At 50.0% G+C, this 22,885-nt stretch overlaps 1 protein-coding gene across 1 annotated transcript in view; it reads right to left on the reverse strand.

Moving 5' to 3' along the window:
* MYO1D (myosin ID) overlaps positions 1-22,885 on the reverse strand; it is a 64,923-nt gene that overhangs the window by 20,062 nt on the left and 21,976 nt on the right. Inside the window, exons 2-11 of the mRNA XM_027904957.1 lie at positions 12,521-12,729; positions 11,792-11,885; positions 10,859-11,024; positions 9,084-9,137; positions 8,104-8,199; positions 6,454-6,570; positions 5,175-5,378; positions 3,643-3,788; positions 3,442-3,556; positions 2,626-2,796 (exon numbers count right to left, since the gene is read on the reverse strand). Of these exons, the coding sequence (XP_027760758.1) occupies positions 2,626-2,796; positions 3,442-3,556; positions 3,643-3,788; positions 5,175-5,378; positions 6,454-6,570; positions 8,104-8,199; positions 9,084-9,137; positions 10,859-11,024; positions 11,792-11,885; positions 12,521-12,729 (1,372 nt within the window). The remainder of the gene's footprint in view (positions 1-2,625; positions 2,797-3,441; positions 3,557-3,642; positions 3,789-5,174; positions 5,379-6,453; positions 6,571-8,103; positions 8,200-9,083; positions 9,138-10,858; positions 11,025-11,791; positions 11,886-12,520; positions 12,730-22,885) is intronic.

The raw sequence follows: 22,885 nt of genomic DNA on the forward strand, positions 1-22,885 counted from the left end.
AGGACAGGCCAAGGAACTCAGCCCCTGCAGGTTAAGAAACGCATGCCCAGAGACAATGGAAAATCACGGGGAGATGATGTGGAACACGTTTTGCCATTTGAACACCAGGAGGTGAGAGGTGGAAACCAAAAGGGAAAAGGGAGGAGAGAGGAAAACAGGAAGGAAGAAGCACTCCATGTGTGTATCTAGGCCATAAAATTCTTTGACAGTTAAAAAAAACAAACCAAAACCCTGATTTATTAAGGACACCAGCAGTGATTCAGGAGCTTCCTGAGCTGCAGATCACTGGAAAGTGGGAGTGTATCATGTTATCGTTACACATCTGTCCCATGTGGATCTCTCTCCTACTTCCAAGACCCTCCTGCCTGCTGGCTTGGAAGACACAAGATCAGCTGGACCAGCATACTGTGACTGATGCCCTTCCCCTCACAACCAGTTTGTTGAGACTGATGTTCTCCACACTTTGAATATTCAGGCACTCATGGACAATCACCGCCCTCGATCCTTCCAGACTGTAACACCAACAGAAAAGAATCAGAAACTTGAAAAGGCCGAGAAAACAAACAGGGATGTTGAGAAGTGCCATGAGAGCAGAGAGTCAGACAGCTCCCAGAAGGACAACCCCTGCTCCAGGAACACAACACTTTGCCACAAACACCCCTCGTGTGGAAGTGTTCCCCAGTGTTCCCTGGGATCGTTTGGCCTTCACCAGGACAACCAAGGAGGCAGCTGGGACCAGCCAGGCAGGGCTCAAACTGGGCCAGGACTATTTAGGGCACAGCAGCCCCCTAGAGCTCATCCCCAGGGAGCCAGAGTGCAGCACGATCTGCAGGGCAGCGGTGGAGATGAGCTGGGGCTGAGGGTGGGAGCTGCTCCCGGCACTCTTTAGGAACAGCCTCCACACCCCCACGGAACCTCTCGGTGTCTGCAGGGACCCACTGCGCCTGCAAAGGCAAATCCTGACGCCAAATCCAGCCCTCCGTCGTAATCCAAGGTGGAAGAGGCTGGTTTGGGAAAGCTCAGGCTTCCTCCAGCAGTTCTGGGTGGGAAGGGAGCTGAGGTGCTGGTAAAGGACGACTGCAGAGACGTGAGGGGGAGGAAAAGTAATAATTAAGCTGAGAGGTTTATGGGTCAATGTTTTCAAGGCTCTATTGATTTAGCTAGAAATCAGCAAGCCAGGCAGATCCATCAGCCCCTCTATGAGCATTATTTATAGCAGGATTCCTTGTTTCCCCCTCAGACAGTTCCTGACCACGCCACCTCCTGCCGAGCGACGCTGCAGCTGCAACCTCGTCCTTTAATGTCTCCTTGCTGGGAAGGGACTCCTGAAGGGAGGGACTCGACCAGATTTGACTTTTAACGTTTCATTTTACAGCCTCCCAGACACTTCACGAAATTCCAGCCCCTCCTGCCGCTGCACTGAAGGACCATCTGCTCCCTCCATGGTAGAACCCCTTCCCCTGAGACCAAGGACAGGACAGCAACCCAACTCCTCTCTCCACCAGCTCCTTTCTCCACATCCACGGACCTGAGGCTCCACAAGCTGGACCATTCCCACCCCAGCCCACAGACTCCATCCCCCCTGGATGGGTCCCACTGCTCCCAAGCACTCAAGGACGCAGTTTGCATTCAAACAGGGACCCAGCCTGGGCCTCACCAGCACACTTTGTTTCTCAGGTGAGTTTTCTCAGGACATGTCACTGCTAAATCTGGGTCAGCCCTGGAACCAGGACCCCTGCTGGCCCCCCCTCAGCTCGGTGCACGTGGCAGGTGAGGTGTCAGGTGTGCTGCAGCCACGGGGCACTTGAGGAGAGGCACATCTGGGAGGAGAGAGCAGCTCTGGTTTGTTTTCATCCTGGCCTCTCCCCAGCCAGCCCCAGCCAGATGCATTGTTTACCCTGGCTCCCCCGAGGCAGCCTTTAGCACATATCTTACACAACCAGGCTAATTTGGTATTTCTGACCTACATAAAATGTTGTGCTGGGGTGGGAGGGAGCAGGGGGGAACCAGCACTCACAAAAGCATTTCAGACAGCGCTTCTGAGAGGAGAGACATCAATAAATTAAAGGCCCTTATTTGATTACTCAGTGTGAAAGATTCTCAAATTAATCAGGCTGGTGACCATTTTGCAATCTGCTGCCAAGTGAGGAATAAATGAAGCCTTTTAATTCGCCCATTGTAGCCCAGACAAAGCCAGGCAAGGGGGGCCTGGGTGCTCCGAGATGTACAGGGGGGGAGATGAGCACGTTGTGCAGCCAATGATGAGGGGAAGAACCCCCAGCACTCCTGTGATAAACCAGGAGTGTGAATAATTCCACTGTCACTGCGCGTTAGAGCAGCCTGGGCAGAGCAGCACGTGGGCTGGAGCGGAGCATCGATTGGTCACAGATGACATCATGATCTGTCAAGGCACGAGCTCAGGCTCCTTTTTATCCCGGAATAAAAGGGATGTGCCATCGGACGTGCTGGAGCTCCCTCTGCCGAGCGCTGCGGCTGCTCCGGCCACCTCATTTCACACTCGGTCGCGACGATTCCAACCCCAGCCACCCCTCAGGAGCCTCTCTGCTTGTTCCACCAGAGCATGGGGAAGGTGAAAGGAAGGCGTGAGGGTGCAGGAGGGGGTACCTTTCTGCTGGAGAAGTGGGCGTGCTTCCCCAGCTTGCTGTTGAGAGCCTCCAGGAACATCTCGTCCGTGACCTTGCCCACGTTCATGCAGGCGTCGTCCAGGATGGCAATGATCCCTTTGTGCTGCTGCTCCACCAGGTCCACGATGACCTGGTTGTTGAAGTAATCAATCTGCAGGGAACACAGAACGGGGGTGCTGGTGACTTTGGCTGGAGAAAAGGGAGGGGTCCCAGTGCTCACACTGAACGTGAGGCCCACCACGCCCAGGAGAAGCAATCAGCTCCGAGTCTGCAGATCCCCAATTCCAAATCGAACAGGTTACCCTTTACCCCTTTACAGCAGAGAAAATGATCCTTCAAACCCCTCAGACACAAACCTCTGCCACAGAACGCGCTTTAAAATGCTTTTTGAAATTCAGCTGTGTGCAGTCACCACAGTGACACTGCACATCCTGTCCTTGGCATCCTGAAGGGAATTTGAACAGGGAAAGTCAAGATTTTTACATGTTGATATCAACAACTAGACCAAATACAGAAGCATTTAGAACAGAAACACAGAGTGATGTGTGTGGCATCACAGAGATGCCACAGTAGGTTTTATCTCAGACCTGGAGTCCCTTATTGTCCCGTGTTTGAGGTGACTGGTTGGCTCCTGCCCCAGCCTGACGTGACAGCACGTCTGCCAGGACAGCTGGCAGGGACACAGATGTCCCATCGACTGCAGCAGGGACGTGCATGTGGAGCAGCCTCGGAGCTGGGCCTTGTGCTGGTCCACTGACCTCACCCCGACCCCTCCCTGCCCTGCCAGAGCACTCACATGCTTCCAGGGAATTCCCTCTCGCTGGTATTCCTCCTGCTCCTGCTTCAGGACCAGCTGAATGAAGAGCTGCTGCAGCTTCTCGTTGCAGTAGTTGATGCAAAACTGCTCGAAGCTGCAAGAACAGACCGAAAGGAAAGGTGATGAGTTTCCTGGGAGAAAGGAGAAGGCTCAACACTGGGCTTGGACAAGGTGGTTCACCTGTTATTATCGAAGATCTCGAAGCCGTAGATGTCCAGCACCCCAATGACCGTGTTTTTGCCGTGCACTGTGGTGTCGTAGTTCTTCACTTCGATCACGTCGTTGATGTGTGTCACGATCCAGCAGAAGAGACGCTCGTAGATGGCCTGCAGGAGACACACAGCTCATTCCTGCCCTGCCCCCAGCACAGCTACAGACAACAACCTGCCAAAAGGGAGCAGCTACTCAGCTGAAGAAAATATTCTATGGAAATAGTTCTTGTCTTTCTTCCTGAATTCATTCATGCAGAGTCGAAATCCCAGTGAGGTCACCGGGTACAGCAGTTCCCTAATTTGATCCCAGTTGGCTTTTCAGCTGCCTAATGACTTCCACTCCTGAGAGTTATTTAACAAGAGTGAAGAAGAGCCAAGTGAAAGGTCAGGCGTAGAAACCTAACAACTGAACACAACGGCAGGAAAATATCCCAGTGCACCTTTCAAACAGAAAATGTTCTGCAGGCAGAGCCTTCAAAGTCTGCCTGTGCCAAATGGACTGTGAGGCTGGGCAAGCATATTGTATCAGGAAAAGGAGTCAGGTTAATAATCAAGGATCTTCCTAACTTCACTTCTTCTTCCCTTATCATTCGATTTCTTAGCAGAGGAGGGACAAGTGTCACTCCTGCCATCACCACCCACCTTTCTGGTGGAAGGTGTCCCTGCCCATGGCAGGGGGTTGGACTTAGATGGTCTTTAAGGTCCTTTTCAACCCAAACCATTCTGGGGTTATTTAAAAAAAAAGACAAAAACAACCAAACATGACAACACTTCAGGTTTCCAACCTGTGTCCTAGATATTGCAGTTCCACTCTCTACTCTTGGAATTTAACTGCTAAATTAATTGTATTTCACAAAATATCCCACCCTGTACAACACATTCCCTTTGCAGATGCCGGCCTGGCCTGCAGCCCCTGCCCTCCTGTGGGTGCTGGATCCCTGCTGGAAGGGCAGGGATGGGGCTGTGCCACAACCCCCCCCAGAACACAGGAGTGTGCACATCCAGAAACAAACCCACACGATGCCCAGCAAGCACTGTGCTCACTGGTCCACCCTGGAATGCTGCTGAGCACTGAACCCTGGGCAGTTCTGACAGCAGTTCCACACTGAACACTTTCCTGGGGCATCCCTGTTCTTTGCTGCACCGAGTGCAACTTGACCAAACTGTAAAATGTGAGTCCTTTTGGCTTTCTGGCCCAGAAAGCAGCTCAGCTTCTCCATCGTGAAGCACAGGACGCCTGACACTGGTGACAGATCAAATATCTACACCTGCCATCATCAACGAATCATTGTACCGCTTTTTACAATGTCATGAACACCAGAATGTTTAAATGCAGGGTGAACAACTCCACTTGTGCCTCTTAAGCAGCACACAAGTGGATTTTTCCCTGCGATCCCAAGCGTTGCCTTCCAGGGCCAACAACTCAACCACGGGGGAAACGTGTGCGAGTCACCATCACCCTCCCAGAGCCGGGTACGGGGACAGGGAGCTGGGACTCACCTTGGCAAAGGCATCCCTGCCATAGGTGGCCTCCTGCTCCGTGTGCTGCTTGTCGATGACGTCCCTGCCCGTGGCCACCGTGCGGAACAGCAGGGCCTTCTCCACCAGGTCGGCCTTGGTGGAGAGCAGGTCAGCGATGGTGGACACCAGCTTCCCGTTCTCGATCATGGGCGTGTCCCCATCCACCGAAAACTTCAAGTTCCCCTGCAACAAGCAGCCAGGAGGTGGATTTCTCAATGTCCCCTTTGCCAGGCAGCCAGCCCCCTGCCCTCACTAGAAGGGTGGGCCTTGCATATCCACACGCTCCCAAAGCTCCAGCACCACTGAAAGCAGCAAAGCCTGGCCCAGAGCAAAGCATCCCTGCTCAGTCCTCAGTCCAGCTCTTGGGGAAAAAAAAAAAATCACATCAAACACCCCCTGAGATTTAATCAAACACCATCTCGAGACTGAGAGGCCAGGGGTGGGAAATGACACTGTGGATATAAACACGGGATGTGCCTGCTCACCACAGAACCACTGGCTGCAGTTCTCCTGCCCACAGAGGGAATGGGAATGCCCTGGGGAAGTTGGCAGGTCAGTGCCACTGGGACTGGACTGGCTGCACTGCACCCCCACAGCCTGCTCAGGGACACCTGCCCTGCCAGGGTGATCCCCAGGACTGGGTGGTCTCCCACCCTGCCTGCACAGTCCCACTCTGCTCTGCCAGCTATCCCAGCTATCCCAAGGAGGAGAAGGAGCTGGAGCAAAGCTGCAGTGATCCCTGCCACCCTCCTCCTGCCTCTCTCCTCAGGGAAACACAGGGACACTGCGCAGGGGAGGAGGCTCTGTGGGTCCCAGGAGAACCCAGGGCATTCCAGGGTTTCCTTGGCCTCAGAACATGGAAAACTAAGAGGTCTCCTGTGTGCCCTGTGCTCAAGCCTCCACCATGCGGGGAGGCACTGCCCCTCCAGCAGAACCACCACGGTGAGGGCAAAAGGGGACACAAGTTCCCCACCCCCTCACTGCCAACCCCCAGAAATTCCTTTTTCAGAACATTTAACAGCTCCCAGCAGTTAGTGGCGTGTCTGGTTTGGGATCTGGAACATGCAGGAACACACGTGATCTTCCACCCTCACAGTGTCCTGTTTCAGCCAGGAGTTTCCCCTCACCACTGGGACTTGTGAGCTGTGCACACTCTCTCCCAGCCAACAGGCCTTCCAACTGCTCCTGCAGCAGGAAAACTGGAGCTGCTGGCAGCCCAGGAACAGCCCAGGGACACAGCCAGGAGCAGGGATCTTACCAGGTGGAGAATGGCTGCCACGATTTTGTAGACAGTCTGGATCTCCTCTTGCTTGAAGCCAATCACCTTCATGGCATCAGCGACAGCTTTGAACTCGGCACCATCATTGATGGAGCACTGAGGGCAAAGGGAAGTTTGGGACAGGATGGATTTAATGGAATTCAGCAAAAAGATTTCCCAAGCCCACGGGAAACAGATATGTACCCTGACGTTTTTCAGATGCAAGGCACTGTCATGAGGTTTCCCAGTTTATTCCACTGCCATCTCACATGCTTGGGCACTGAACCCTGCACTGCACACACGTGTTCTGGCAGATAAGATACAGAAATCCACCACAGCACAACACATTTCCCAGTGGAATTCAGTGAGGAGGAGGAGAAGCGGTTCATAAAAGCACCCAGAGCAGCAGTGACAAGCTGTGCCCTCACAGATCCTCCAGGCAGGAGCTGCAGAGCACCAGCAGGAAACCTCTGGTCTCCACCTTCCTCTAGATAAGCCTCTGCCTCCCTCCTTCCCAACCTCTGGGTTTGTTTTCCCTGTAGATTTCTAGAGAAGCTGATCAGGCATCTGTTGGTCTGTGGGTTTCTGTGTCAAAGAGCATCTCACAAAAGCAAACTGGGACATCAGAGAGCCTTTTGTTTGGACTCTGCTTCCCAGGGACAACACTGGGGACAACTCCAGATGCATCTGAATGTGTGGTGAGCAGCATCTCTGCAGTCCTGCCATGCAGCCTGACCTTGCTGTCTTTTCCTTCCTAATTTCCAGAAGGAGATCCCTGTTCAGTCAAGTTCAATCAGTTGACTGATTGACTTCTGGAATTGTCTCCTCCGGTGCTCTGAAAAGACACCTCCCAAAAAGTGTCTGGTATTTATGGGCCTCAACACTCTTGAAAACAGATTCCCAGGGAACCTCATTAAATAGTTCCTGAGAATCCCGTGGCCTGCTCTCCCAAAATCCAGGGCAGTGCCCCTGCTGAAAGCTTTTTTCATTTCACCAAAGGTTTAAAATGCAATCTTTTCGTGATCACTCCGGCCAAGACAGGCACCAATCGTCACACTCCCTCCATTCTATTTACCCAGGAGGTGCCTTTCCTACTTGGCTTATTTTTTGCCTGTAGCAAGAAATTATCTTCAACTTGTTTCAGCAGTTTTCTGAACCATTTAATGCCTGCTGTGTGAGAGCCCCACCTAACAAGCTGAAGTCAAGGGTTCAGCGTGCTGTTGTCCTAAAAACCTCATGGGTTTGTTCCCTTCTTTCCTTGAGGCCATGCAGACTGAATTCTTCAGTAACTTAAATGGTCCTACTGTAAAGAAACGAGTCCTTATGGCTTTTTGGTCCAGGAATGTCTGTCACAGGTAGCGGGTCAAATATCTACACCTGCCTCAATTAACACAGAATTTTACTGCTTTTTTATAATGTAATGAGTATTATAATGTTTAAATGCATTGTATACACACAAGCTTATTTTTTCCTGTGATTCTAAGCACACGTGTGCTTTGTCTCCAAGGGCCAGAAACTCCACTAAAAATAAACCACCAGTGCTACCTTTCCATGTTCATCCCATAAATATTGGTCTCAGCTTCTGCTGGCTCAGCAGTGCTTTCAGCATGTCAAGGAGCAGTTTTAAAGCTGCCTCTAAGCCAGGCTCACCTTGATCTGTGCCCCAGGGCAGATGTAGCTGTAGGCTGATGCGTCCTTCTGAAGGTGCAGAGAACGTAAGAGCTGGTCAGAACCCCCCTGCAGGAGCTGCACAAAGAGGGGGTTAAGAAATGGTGAATGAAAAACAGGAAATCCATCCTTTTTTTTCTGGTTCTTATTCAGCTGCTTGACAAGCACAGTCACGAAAATATTAATTACTGCTCCAGGATCTGGAGGCAGGAGCAGAACTCGTGTGGGATGCACGGCGTGGGATGGTGGTTGACCAAATCACTGTCCTTCTGAGTCACAACTGTTTAAAAAAAAAAAAACCAGCCTGAAGCTCCTCACAGACCAGCCCTGTTTACATCTGTGACGTGCCACAGCTGTGTCCTGGCAACCACATTTCCCTTTGCTGCTCTGCACAGAGACTTCTCCATATGGAAATGACCTGTCCGTGAGAAAAGTGCTAACATGCCATCATGGAACACTGAATAAGTGGGGAAAAAAAATAAACAAACCTGTGTTTCCCTCTCTGCTAAGCTGAGAAACAAGGTTATACTAACAGGCCAACCATATCCCTCCTCAGGACACCCAGGGAACCACTGAACAATGTGGAAGACATTAAAAAGGACCTCCAAAAAAACCCAAGGAAGTCAACTTGGTGTCATAAAATTACTTCCATATGGACTAAAGGCCCTAAGAGAAAATAGAGGGGATTAGACTTGCTACAAATAAAACAGTGAGTCAAGGTCCAATGTCCTACCATATTTGTTTAGTCAGCCTCCTCTGGAGTTTATAAATGTGTTAATAAGGGACTGGAGGATGGAAAACAATCAATTTTCCCAGGCTCCTTCCCAGCACAAAGAGCTGAAGAACCCAAAGATCACCCAAGATGCTGCAACGAGGGAACCCTCTTGAAAAACACACGAGAGGGGTGAGAGCTCTGGGCATTCTGGCCAGAGGGGATTTGGTGCAGCAAAGGGGATACAAACCTGGTAGAAGGAATGGAAGCTCCTTTCTCCGGGCTGCTGCACAATCACACGGGACTGGGGGAGACAAAACACAGGCGTGGGTGTTGTGGCTGTGCTGCCCCAGCTCCTCCCTCAGCCACTGCCAGGGCAGCCCCAACCCCAGCTCCCTGCTGTGAACACCCCTGCCCAGCAGTGGATGGGCAGCTCGAGGTCTGTGATCAGAAAGACCAGCTTGTTAAACAGCTGCAGTGTCCTGCTTTCCACCCAGGAGTCCCACGCGGCAGCCACAGGGCTCCTTGCATGGAAGAGTCAAATAAACATCATTTTAGTTTTAGTTTTTTAAATGAAATGAAAACCAGGGAAAAAATGAAATGAAAAGCAGGCCCAGTGACTGCTCAGGGGCTGATGGTGGTCAGCAATGCCACACTCCTGGGACAGGCTGATCCCAGCACACAGGGCATGCCCTGCTCTGACACAAGGGAAGCCACAGCTCCATTCCAGAGCTCTCCCTCCAAACCAGGGTAACACAGAACAAAGAGTTAAATGCACCAGACACTCGGTCAACAAGCCACAAATCCTTGTTTTATGCTACAAATTTGAACATAGGAGAGCGATGAGGCACAAAGCTGTGCCAGAGCAGGGTCAGGTTGGATCTCAGGGAAAGGTTCTTCCCCCAGAGGGTGGTTGGCACTGAACAGGCTCCCCAGGGCAGTGGGCACAGCCCCAAGGCTGCCAGAGCTCCAGGAGGGTTTGGACAACGCTCTGAGGAACAGGGGGGGATTGTTGGGGTGTCTGTGCAAGGACTGGATGGTCCTTGGGGGTCCCTTCCAGCTCAAGATACTCTGTAATTCCATAATTCCCTGTGTTCCTGCTGCAGTGCAAAGCCACTGTCTGTTCATGTTTGTGTTCAGGCCAGAGCCCTCAACTGCTTTCAAATGGAAACAAATTTAACTTGGGAGAAGGAGAGAATACCAAATAAACAATCAGGAGGAATAAATCATCAGGATTTAAGTCGCTGCAGCTGCCGTCCCAGCCCTTTTTCTGCATCAAAGTATCCCAAGTTAAATGTTTGGGTTTGTTGTTCTGTTGGCTTTTTTTTTTTTTTTAAATAAAGTGTTTATTCTGGAAACAGACTTCAGGGAAATAAAGGGAAGAGTAAAAAAAAAAAAAACACAAACAAAAAGCTGTTGGCAGATGTGGTCAAACACATAATTAAAGCCAGACATGTCTCACACAACAAGAGCTGTTAATAGCTCACACCCCTTTTCTCTACACTTTTACATATCCCAATGTTTTCAGACACCACTTAATGACATGAAAAAAATAATTATGCTCAGGATCACTCGGAATACATAAAAACAATGCTGCTAAAACACCACAGAAGGCTGTGGCTTCATTCCAAAATAACACTTCTCAAGCAGACTGTTGCTACTTGCAGCCCTGGAGATCTCCTCCTGATCCAGCAGGGAGATCTCAGAGCAGGGGACTCACAAAGGAGGAGTTGTGCAGATGATGGCAAATTGTATCCAGAATTAAAGCTGAGATTAAAGTTCACACACCCACATGCCCAGAAGTCCTTGAGTAATGGAGTCTCTCTTTCCTGGGGAGCTCTGGAAGCCCTGGTGTCCCAGGACAGGGCACTGCAGGGACTTTACTGACTCCTGAGGGAAAATTAAGCCCTGGATTTATCTCCCCTCACACCTCACCTGCCTGACCAGAAAACTCTCTGCTGGCAAAGCCCACACTGCAAAAGCAACTCCAGCAGAGGCTCTCAGCGGGCACTGAGGGGGCCTTACCTTTTCTAGCAGGTAATTATTGATGTGCCCACCTATTGGGTCCCCTTTAAAATCAAAGTTGATGTCCATGTATTTCCCGAAGCGGCTGGAGTTGTCGTTCCGGTTGGTCTTGGCGTTGCCAAAGGCCTCCAGCACGCAGTTGGATTTCAGCAGGATGTTCTTCACCCTGCAGGGCCCAGGGACGCAAGAGGGGACAGGGTAAGCGCAAGACCTGAACGCTCAAACCCAGGGAATCTGTTTCACCAGCATTTCTGGGGGAGAACTGAACCACAGAAGCGATGCTGTCTGATGGCACAGCCTGGCAGATGCGGGTGACAGCAGCAATCCCACGGGAAATCAGCTGGGAGCTGTCAGCAATGCCCCTCAGAGCCAGCAAAGGCTCTTTGGTTCAGAGACCCAACCCTGACTGAAAACGGCACCAAAACCACATCTCCTTTACATATTTCGGTTTTGAAACCAATTTATTGAGCTCTTTGGCAGAGTTTATTCGAGGTTGGTATTAAATCTGAGTCAGCAGAAAGGCACACTCTTTGTTCTAATACTTTTACTCCAGGACTAACAGGCACATTTTGCAAATCAGCAGCATGTGAGCCTGGAAGCTCATGGAATACACTCCCTGCACTCAACATGCTGTCCTGATGTACCCAGACCTCGGGCAATTTGCCCCAGGAAAAGTGATTTACAATCACTGGGAAAAGACCTCTAAGATCACGAGATGGTTGAAATTGCTTGGAAGGGACTCTAAATACTGGGGTTTTATTTAATTTTTCTGCGTGATTTTAGCAATTAATATTGCAAAATTCCCAGGGTAAAAGCAGTATCTGAAGAAGTCAGGGAACTGCTGTAAAAATCAGCATATACAAGAGACCCTCAGCTACAGAGCCCACAGAAGGAGATCCCCAAATTTTCCTTATTTGCCAGGCAAGGCCTTACCTCTCCACCTCAGCCCTCTGCCCAGGGTTGGTGATGGCTGCAATGTACTGCATGATGTATTTACTGGCCTCAGTTTTCCCAGCTCCACTTTCACCTGGGGGGGCAGAAACACCAGGGTGACCCAACAGATGAAAAGAGCAAAGCAAATCTCTGCACAGAAGATCCTAATTCCACTCCAGTAAGATCTAGGGGGGGGTTTGATTTGTTGTTTTAAAACCATCTTTGTGTGCACTCACTCGGGGCAATTGTGATGCGAGATTCCACAGGTCAGGAACGGGCCTGGCACCCAGAGGATCAAAGGAATATTGTTAGAGGAGAAAAGCCTGGCTGGGCAGGACAAGGGGCCACTGTTCAGCCCCCCAGCTCGGGGCTCTCGCCTTTCAGAGCTCGGGGACATCAAGGGAAGGGAGTGCCAGGATCCAGGCAGGGAACAAGCCCTGCTCCCACTGACAAAACCAGCTCAGGGGCAAAACCAGCAGCTCCTGAGGAGAGGCAGGCCCTGCCCTGCTGATCCCTGGGGTGGGATAAGGCTCCTGTTCCCGTTATCCCTCTGCAGGCACAGCCCCACTCCTGCCTGGCTGAATGACTGAACGAGGGAAGAAACAACTGCGACGTCTCCACACAGGCATTCAAACCCAAACGAGCCTTGAGGACTAATCAAACCCTCCTCCTCCTCCTCCCTCTGGCTGGGAATTTCCCCAGGATGACGTGCAGGCCCTCCCAGCTCACCTGAGATGACAATGCAGGTGTCCTTGGAGCGTCTCTTCATGGCCTTGTAGGCAGCGTCGGCGATGGCGAAGAGGTGGGGGGGCCTCTCGTAGAGCTCCCTGCCCTTGTACTGCTCGATGGTGTCCCGCCCGTAGATGTTCAGGTTCTTGTAGGGGTTCATGGAAACCACCACCTCCCCGATGAAGGTGTAAATCCTGCCCTTCTCAAACCTGCCCGGGGTGAGAGGAGACAGGGAGAAATGAGCACGGAGAAATGGGGAGGTTTGGAACGCGCCAAAGCAGCGAGCTCTGATCCATGGAAACACCACAACAGAACCCTGGCTAAGGACATTCCCTGTGCAGGGTGGCCTGGACGGCACAGAAAGTACAGAGAGATAGATCTGAGGACATTTCCACTGCTGTTTCACTCACAGGTGCACAATGTACAATTTACTGTCTCTACAACTGACAGTAATTAACACAAGCGCGAGGAGCAAGTAAAATCTGCTTCACGGAGGGGATTTAAAGGCAAACTCTTTTTTTCACATTCTGCAGTTGGCCAGAGAAGCTCCTCACTGAGAGAGGTCTGATCACACCTGGAAGAAAATAAACCAAGCCAAGGAGGGAACTGCAGCAATGAGCTCCCACTCCCATCCTTTACACTGGAAGGCACTTTGGTATCACCACTGCTGCTAAACCAGAGGGGAAAGATTCCTAAGAATGTGTAAAAACAACCCTAAACTGCACCTTTCCTAAGCCCTACCTGGCCCTTGGGATTCTTTCTGCAAACAAGACAGAAAATCACCGGAAGCTTGTTTATAAAAAGTGTTTTTAAGCTAAAAGCTGTTTCCAAGGAAAGCCACGTTTCATCAGCAGAGTTCAGAGGAATTCCAGGTTACCAGCAGGAGAATTTATACAGCTGTTGCTTCTCAGGAGGAGAAAGGGCGGCAGGAGATTTCGGGATCGACACCCAAACCACGGCATTTGGAGCACAACCACCCGTCTGCAGCTGCACTTAAACCTCACAACATTAGATGGCACCCGAACCCCTCCAATGGAGCCCAGGGGCCTCCAGTCCCTCCCGGACTCCGGCACAAATTCCAGCATTACTTTATTGAATTTATTACCACCCCCATGTGGTGACAGCCCTGACATTTTCTATTGTTCATCTGAGAATTTTCTGCAGCATCTTGGCAGTGTCAGTTTTTAGCAGGTGTAATAAAAACTCAAGAACTCTCATCCAGCAGCCAGCATTCCGCTTTCTGGGAGTGCTTGTGCCTCCAATTCCAGCTTCCTCCCAAAAATACTGCAATAAAAACACGCAGGAACTGCAAAATGTCCTTTTCTTCCTGCATTCAGTTTTCACTGAAACCGCCTTGACATACATTTCCCAAAACATTAATGACTTTAAAATGCAAAGATATTTGATGGTTTTGACATTATATGCTGTTTGAAAGCCAGCAAAAATGTTTTAGAAAATATAACCTTAAAATAATGAAATAATACACCTGATTTTACCTCTTAGAAGCACAAAGCAGGTGGGAATTGTGGGATTTGGAAGATCCCAAGGAGGCAGAAGGTGCAAAGGGATCAGATGCCAACCTCCTGCCCTCCCAGGAACCCTTGAGGGACTCTGCATATACATAGGAGAGCTTGAAAAACCAAACCCACACAACGCTGTTACTATTAAGGAGATCAAGTCACACATCAATATGTAATGGAAACCACTACAAGGACACCACAATCAGCAGAATCATCCCCTCTTTTGGGGCTGGACATCCAAAAAAGGTGAATTATTCAACGGAGAACACGCAGGGTGCTCTCCAGAAGGCCCTGCCCAGCAGCACATACCTGCTGCTCAAGGCACTAGTGATGATAAAAATAAAAGATACAGCAGTTTCTGGGTGAGTTTTTTGAAGCCCCACGGTGCTGCCACAAACAGGGGTGAGAGTTCACGGCCCCGGAGAGGGTCAAGGGCGGGGTGTTTCAGCTGCTGAGAAGAAATAAAGGCATAAAGGCCCATTGTGCCAAGTCACCATCCCAGCACCCAATACTCTGACCTCTCCCTTAATTAATGAATTATGTAAACTCGCAGTGGCAGAGCCCAGTTTAAGTTTCCTCCCGTGGCAGTTCGGTGTCCTCAACTGAATCCCAGAACCATGGAAGGTCCTGAGCTGGAAGGGACCCTCCAGTCAAGCCCTACAAGGTTTTGCTGAGCTCTGACAAGTTGTGTCCTCAACTCTGTGGCAAAAGGCAGGTGGAGGTGAGGGAGAAGAAGGATCCATCTCCAGGCCTGACAAACAGACACCTCTCCCAGCTTGGCTCTGGGGATTCAGCCTTTATGAACGACTGACACCCCCCATTTCACCTCTTGGTTCGTTTTTCTTCACACTTCTTAGCACTGGAGTTAAAACTGCAGAGCTGTGCTCAGATGTTCCCCACAGGAGCTGTGGCTCCTCGCCCCTCCTGGCTGATAAAGCCCCTTTTCATCCCTCCCAGCAGCTCAGGCCAAGAACAGCAGGGTCTGTTTTCCTGCTGGGAGCGCCGGGGTTTGCCTGGCCCAGGGAGGACTCGTGGAAACTTAAGAAAACAACCCACCAGAGAAGTGCAAAGGGGGGAGCACGAGCTGTGCTCCAGCCACTACCCCGCAGGGCAAGGTCACAAAACAGGACAACAAAGCTGTTTGGGGCTTTTTGGAAAGGCACTGCACCAGCTGGGGAGACTCATCTACACCACGGCCAGCTCAGCCATTTCAGGGCTGAGGGTCAGATGAAGAACTGGACTCCTTTTTTTTATTAAAAGGAACGGCAGCAAGTCTGATAAAAGGAACCCCAATAGCCACTCCTGGGGCAACACCCCCACGGTCAAACCTTGGTTTGTGTCTCCCGTGGAAATCACATCAGTTTGTGCTGCAACAAAACACGGCCCTGTAATGATTCCATTGGAATCATTTCTGTATCAATGCTGTGGAATCACAGAATACCCTCAGAGGGAAGGGAACTCCAAGGATCACCAAATCCAACCCCTGGCCCTGCACAGACACCCCAACAATCCCCCCCTGTCCCTCGGAGCGTTGTCCAAACCCTCCTGGAGCTCTGGCAGCCTTGGGGCTGTGCCCACTGCCCTGGGGAGCCTGTTCAGTGCCAACCACCCTCTGGGGAAAGAACCTTTCCCTGAGATCCACCCTGAGCCTGCCCTGACACAGCTCCAGCCATTCCCTGGGGGCTGTCCCTGCTCACCCAGAGCAGAGATTGGAGCTGCCCCTCAGGAAGAGCTGCAGACCCCACTAAGTCTCCCCTCAGTCTCCTCTCTCCATTAGCTCGGCAGCCAAAAAGAAAATTCAGAGCATTTACTCCCTGTGAGTTATTCTGAGGACCATCGGCTCTTTCATGAGAAGTTATTATATACTAGTTTTTATTACCTCATTAAAACATCAATTGATAACGAGAAAATAAAAAGCAGTGAGTCACAGACTGTAAATCACTGGAAGGGAGAGAAATTATTCTCTAGGAAAGAAGACCACTAAGGCAAGGGAAAGGCTCTTACTTTGTTTTGTAGTTTTTATGTTTAGGGAAGGGAGTTAAGTCCAGACACCCCGTGTTCACATCCAGTTCCCCCTGGAAAACACACTGCAGGAACGGCAACACCGGAGCAGAAATCTCCACCAGCAGAGAGCACTCAACATTTAGGATTTCCTCCACCTGACAAAACGCTCCAGTCAGAAATAAAACCGTTCTTACCGAGGAAATGATGCAACTTCAAATGCACTCAGTACAAATAAAGAAAAGAGTTAGCTGGCAGGGCTTGGAACCCACAGTCCCAAACAACATCTGCAGGACATGGACCGTTACACAAAGACACCCCGCCAGGCCCGGCTGCTCCACCACAGCTCATGGGGAGAGGGGACTTCTAATTAATCATTTACATGGCGCTCCTCCTGCCCAGAAGGCAAACAGGGCTGGGGCTGGCAGGCAGGACCTGCCCCTCCCTGACCCCTGTGCCAGGCTTTGCCCATCTGTTCCACGTCCCAGGGCAGAGCAACGGCTGCAAAATCCCGTCGAGCCACCAGTTGGCTCGATTGCTGCTGCTCTGAGAGAGCTGAAGTGAAGCTATTGGGATTATGGATCGTTTTCTACTGGATAAAGACCTTCTCCTGTCCAGAACTGCTCCTTTCTCACCACTGACACCCCAGTAGCAGGTGCTCTGTGAAGCTCCTTTTCAGCCCTTCCTGATGCTCCACAGATGCCCCAGAGCAGAAGCTGCTCCATCAGTCACAGCACAGCCATCCCCTGAGCACAGACTTTATCTGGGAGCAGCAGCTTAAAGTAAAGGAAATGTTAACCAAAAAACAAGGGAAAAGCAATTAATTCAGATGCACTGGTCCACAACTAACCCAGTCCCACTGAAGGCGAAGGGAATAAAAACTGATGGTTTCAAATATTCTGTATTTCCAGTTTATCTGCGAACCCCAAGGCACAAACTGAGATACTGAATATGAAATATTGAGTATGAGCACACGGATTTTTCCTCCTTCCTTCCTGTGCATGGGAAGAATAATAATCCAGCAGCTTCACACCTCTGGCACGCAGAGGAGGGGCAATTCCTTTCCCTGCTGGAAAGACCCCGTGGGATTTGGGTTACTCTCCCAAAGGGGGCAACAAGTCTTAGTTATTTTTTACCACCAAATGTACACATTAAACTCCAATCCTGCAGTCTCTGAGCCCATTCCCTTTGCAAACACACATGAAGATATTTAATTCAGCCTCGTGTTCGTGGACAGTCAAGGATGGGCCTTTAGGATGCGTTCACCAAGGAAGGGAATTCAAGCAGAACTTCTGGCATATTTACCTGGTTTTAAAGGCAAGAATGTGTACCCTGCACTCACACGAGGCAACAACCATTCTCCTCGTGCTTTGGGAGGCAAGTGACTGCTAAAAGCCACTTACCCTGTGTGCCTCAGGCACTTGTCCCTTTTCTGTGTGATACTGGGTCTCTGTGCTCCTTAAAGACTTTATTTTAGGTAAATCTCAAAATAAACTCAAGGCTGTCAAGCAGGACTTCAAGGCTTTCGGTAAATTGCTGGTGAAGCGTCTCACAGCGAACCAGCCCCCTCACAAGAGCGCTCAGATAAACAGGATTTGCGTTGGCAGAACTACTGCTAAAATATTCTTGCTGCTCTTGGAAAAAACAGCCCAAAAAACTGTCCAGTCAGTGCAACCTCCCTGCACCGGGGAAACGATCCAAGTCTGCCCCGATGGCGAATATGCATGTCCACAGCACCACAATATGCACCTCTAGGAGGTTCTGATCCAGCCTGAGGGCCAGAAAAGCTGAGCTCGAGTTCACTGAGTGTGCAGGTGAGGTTTCTGCTCGCGGCTGGCCTGCAGGGGCTCGCTTCTCAGATGCTGCCAGTCTAACCAAATAGGAAATGCCATTGGGAGCACCACTCCTTTCCTGTGCTGGGGGAGCAGACGGGGCAGGGGGGAGGAATCCTCCCTTCACCCACAGCCCTCAGCCAGCCCGGGGAAGGAGGTTAAAGGAGTTCTTTGTCATGATGTCTTTTTTTTTTTTTTTTTCCCCCTAAAGAAAATCAGTAAACTCTGAGTGACCAGTGCCACATCTTCCTCAGCAAACCCCGGGTTTGGCGAGCTGTGATTTGAGGAGGCTGATTCAGCTGCAAACCCACTGGCGAAGGAGAATGGGAGATGGATAAAGGCTAAAACCGTGAGCTACGGAAACAGGAATAATATTAGAACCCCTCTCCTTAAATATAAAGTCCTAACCTTGCACTGAGAAAAAGCCAAACCACCAAAGACAGGAGTCAGTGAACTTTCATTCCTGTTTGCGTCAGATGGGCTGAGCGAGAGGGAAGCTCTGCAGGCCCCTTTTTGGAGCTCCAGGAGCAGGGCAGGAGGCACAGGCAGACTTGAAATAAGATAATGAGACGAAAAGGAAGGTCTTTGAAAAGCCTCCAGGACAGCAAATGCTGCGTGGGTTTATCCCAACGTGCATGGAGTGAGTAAGGTGCTGTAGGCACAGGTAAGAGGAGAGCAGTTTGTGCCTGATGGCTGTGAGAGGAGCAGGAAAACACACTCCCAGTTGCCACGTGAAAAATCTGACTGGAACGCTGTGAAATCCCAGGGCAGTAACCACATTACTGTGCTCTGAGCAGGACACTGCCCTGAGGGATGTCCTGAGGGTGAATTATCCCAGATCCAACCAGGGAAGAGGAGAAGGGGATGGGATAGCAGCAAACAGAGACTGCCACCTGCCCACGAGCCCTTTTTTCATCTGCCAAATAAGGGCACCAAATCTATAAAAGGGCAGTACAAACTAAAAAAAACCTCAAAAGTTAGGTAGGTCCTCTCTGCTCCCACCACACACCAAGTCAGCACATGAGGGGAGAGCAGAGATTGTCACGCAAGAGAACACATTTAAATGTATAAGGCTCATGAAACGACTGAGGAGGGGGAAAAGGCGGGAGTAATCACCTATAAATGGGTGAGATGAGTATCCCCCTGCCAGGAGAATTCCTTAAACAACAACAACAACAAAATATACAGGCCCACAGTGAAAGGAAAATGGGAATGGAGCACCCTGGCCAGCACAGGCTGGGAACTGAAAGCTGCAGGGACCACTAAATCCTGCTGGGTATGGCTGAGCTGAGGCTGGGGATGTGTTTGGGAGATGTGGCTTCCTGTAGGGACCAACAATTGTCCTCATGGTCCGTTCTGCTCCTCCCACTCTGACGTTATTACATGTGGGTACTTCAAAAGAGACAGTGCTGGCTCTGTCCCAGGGGTGTCCAGGCAAGACCTGTGAATGAAAACCTTCGTGCAAGGGATGCTGGGGGGACTGTAAAATCCTGCAGAAAGGTCCAGAAACACGGAGAAGAACAAGGATCAGGAAACAACCACCACTGACTGCTGACAGAGCAGCGGCCTCCTGCAAATCACAACCTGCACCGCAGCAGCAACTGTGCCAATGACTTGAAACCTCACTTTCTAAGCCACGTGTGATATCCTGCACCACCTTCCCAGCTCTCTGCCCACGCTGCACAATTAACAGAACCTCATGCTGATGTCTAATTACACTTCTGTTCTCCCCACAAGCCCAGGTGCCAAGACACAGTCCCGGTATCCCACAGGTTTTCTCTGGAGATGCCTGGAGACTCCGCTAGCTGTCAGCTGGCTGGGGCTGCTGATGTTCAGCTGCCTCATTGTTGTGCTGTAAAGGAATACTCTGATTTGCTGAGCTCGTGGCCAGTGCTGTGGATGTGCCGGAGCCCCTGAATGCAGCATTGTCCCAGACAGGGCTCGGAAAACCCAGGAATCATCTTGCAGCATCAAGACACAGAACCCCATCTGCCAGCACTCCAAAAGTCTCTGGGAATGTTACAGCTAAAATAAAACTGGATGGCTGATTTATACTAAGCCAGGCCATGCAAACCGTGGAAAAAAAAAATAATAATAATAACAATAACAACAACAATTTCAACTCAGCATGTCCATTCAGGGTTCCTTGTGCTTCCCTGGAAGCACATCCAGCCAGGAAGGTTCCCATTTAGGGTGTAGATTTGGCTCAGGTTTGTTGTGGGGCTTTTTTTTTTCTTGTTTTCTACTAGAAAATCTTCATGTCCCCAGTGACAATCTGAACCAGAGCTGCACTGAAACCCCTCTTCCCCACGTCCCAGTCTCTCCCATCACCAGGAATGGAGCAGCAGGTGCCCTGGAAGCCCAACCCTCAGGCTCTGAAGGAAAGAGGTTATGTCTGCCTATCAGTGCTGGAAAGGCCCTAATGGTTTTTTCTTCCCAATTAAAGAGCAATTAATATCTTATAGAAAGTTTGGGTGAGAAATAAAGGTTTGGGTTTTTTTTACCACCACCAAGTGCAGAGATTTCAGCTAAAGCCTTGAGCATGACCGACCTGGCAGATTCAGCATCAGGATCTTTCTCCCTCTCCCTGAAAGGAATGATTCAAACACCCTCGTGGGCAAGATAAGCAACCGAATCTGCACAAGAGCCTGAAGCACCTCCATTCTCACCCTCTGAAAGGAAAAGCAGCTGAGCAGCAGGAGCGCTGCCACTGCTGCCTCCATCACCCACCGCAGCAGGAGCCCCTTCCCAAATGCCAAGTGTGCACAGTGATAGCAGGGGAACATCAGCAGGATGGAAAAGGGCTTAAGGGGTTTGATTAGCAAAACAGATCACTTGATTTACACGCTGCTGGCTCTGTCGTCCCGAATTATCGCCGGAAGGACTGTGCTCGTTTGCTTCCTCCAACATTTTACTTATTTTTTTATTCTGTCACACAGCTCCCCCTCACAAGCTGAAATACCATTCAAATAATCATAATGTGAGACAGCACAAATACCACTTAAAACAGAACCTGCATGCAGGCAAGCTGAAAAATATCTGCAACTCATCTGCCACGGGCTGAGCTGAGCTGACTCTGACCACACCACTGAATTTTTAATTCTAGGCCAGTGGAATTCAGAGCCCTGTGAAATTATTTAGAACAGGATCACATCAGCCCAAGGATTCAGGCAGGCTCTTACCTCACAGAAGTATCATTTGTCAGGCAATGAGCCTTAGTTAGTGACAGCCTCACTGTCAGAGTGAACAGTGTTCATAAAAAAAGTTCAATAATGAAGTTTCCGGCCACTAATTATTTACAGAAAGCACTGATTTAGCTTGGAGTGGTGTTAAGTGAATGCTCTGGGCTTTGGTAGACACTGAGAAGCAGCAGAAGAGAGTAAAAGTGCTGCTCCTTTCCAGGCTGATCACACTGAGTTTTGATACTGTCCCAGCCCAGGGGCAGTGCTGGGACATCCCCAGTTCCCCCACCCCACTCCCAGCTCTGACTCCCAGGAATGGCTCAAAATCACCGGCATTTCCAACACGAGCAGCACAGGTTTTCCAATTAATTCCGCTATCAGCTTTATTTTGATTAATTTTTTTTTTTCTTTTTTTTTTTTTTAGAAATCGGGTTAATTAACAGCTCAGAGCTGACACATCCTCCTCCTCCAGACATAGCTATGTGAGTCTCCCTCTCTCCCCCGAGCAACCAGCTGATAAACCCTCACTGAACCTGCTGCCGTGAGACACAGAGGAACACTTGGAATCAACAAGTCTGGCAGTCACAAACTGTCAGTTTAAAATTACATATAAAAATCACCTGTTAGATGGAAAACACGTTATTTGCCTATGCTTGTCTAAAGTTAAGTGGTTTGTGTTCCCCTTCCCTGCTGCAGAAGAGATGAGTGGATATCTCATCCATCCTCATGCAGTTGGAATAATCTAATTATTAATTATTATAATTTACTTAATTAGTAATAATAATAATAATTAGCGATAGACTTAGTGATGTTCCCTGTCAGCTCCCTGATCACTCCATCAGGGAACAGCAAATGAGGGGAATGGGTCAACTGCCAGTTTTCCAAGGACTTCTGAAAACAAGGAATGCTTCAAGTTCATCCAAGTGCTTTACTCTGTCAGTTGGAAAGCACTGGCAATCCAAACATTTTGCTGTCTGCTGGGAATCCAAGTGGATTCCAACTGCCAACCCTCCTGCACCAGCACACCCAGCATGGCATCAGGTCATCCACGAGCAGCAAAGCTGCAAACCCTCACCCCAAAGCAGCCTCTGGTTAACTACAGAAATTCTGTTCAGAGGTGTTAATGAAAGAATTCCAACAACACACACAACCCTTATTATCTGCATTTTAGATATTTCATACATTGTGACGCAACAGTCTCGACTACACAGCTCTCTGCACTCCTCCAAATCCTCAAGGAGTAGAGTATTTTCATGTTCTTCTTATTTAATATCGTCCTGGCCTGAAGCTGAAGGTTTAGACGGGATATTGGGAAGGAATTCTACCCTGTGAGGGTGGGCAGGCCCTGGCACAGGTTGCCCAGAGAAGCTGTGGCTGCCCCTGGATCCCTGGAAGTGTCCAAGGCCAGGTTGGACGGGGCTTGGAGCGACCCGGGCTGGTGGAAGGTGTCCCTGCCCATGGCAGGGGGTGGCACTGGATGGGCTTTAATGTCCCTTCCAACCCAAACCATTCCAGGATTCCATGATTCCATATTTTTTTCATAAATATGTGTAAAAACTTCCTAAGGTTTATACTTACACCAGGCTCCTCCCAGCAAGTATTGCCCACACCCTTCCGACCTGCTCTTCTCACTGAACCCCAGGAATCAAACGGGTCACTTCCACAATCCAGTCAGAAAATTCATCTACAGCTTTGGCTACAATGACATGGTCTGATGGACTTGCAGATAAGGACAAGGGTTCAAGAGTTTCAGCCACAGCCCTTTCATGCAGTGCCAACAAAACTACAACAAATCCTGGTTTTGTCAAAAGGAGAGTGGAATGTATTTAT

The sequence above is a fragment of the Empidonax traillii genome, unplaced genomic scaffold (genome assembly GCF_003031625.1).
Source record: "Empidonax traillii isolate 1590-97213 ecotype Southwest subspecies unplaced genomic scaffold, ASM303162v1 scaffold1106:size208277, whole genome shotgun sequence".
Taxonomy (NCBI): Eukaryota; Metazoa; Chordata; class Aves; order Passeriformes; family Tyrannidae; genus Empidonax; species Empidonax traillii.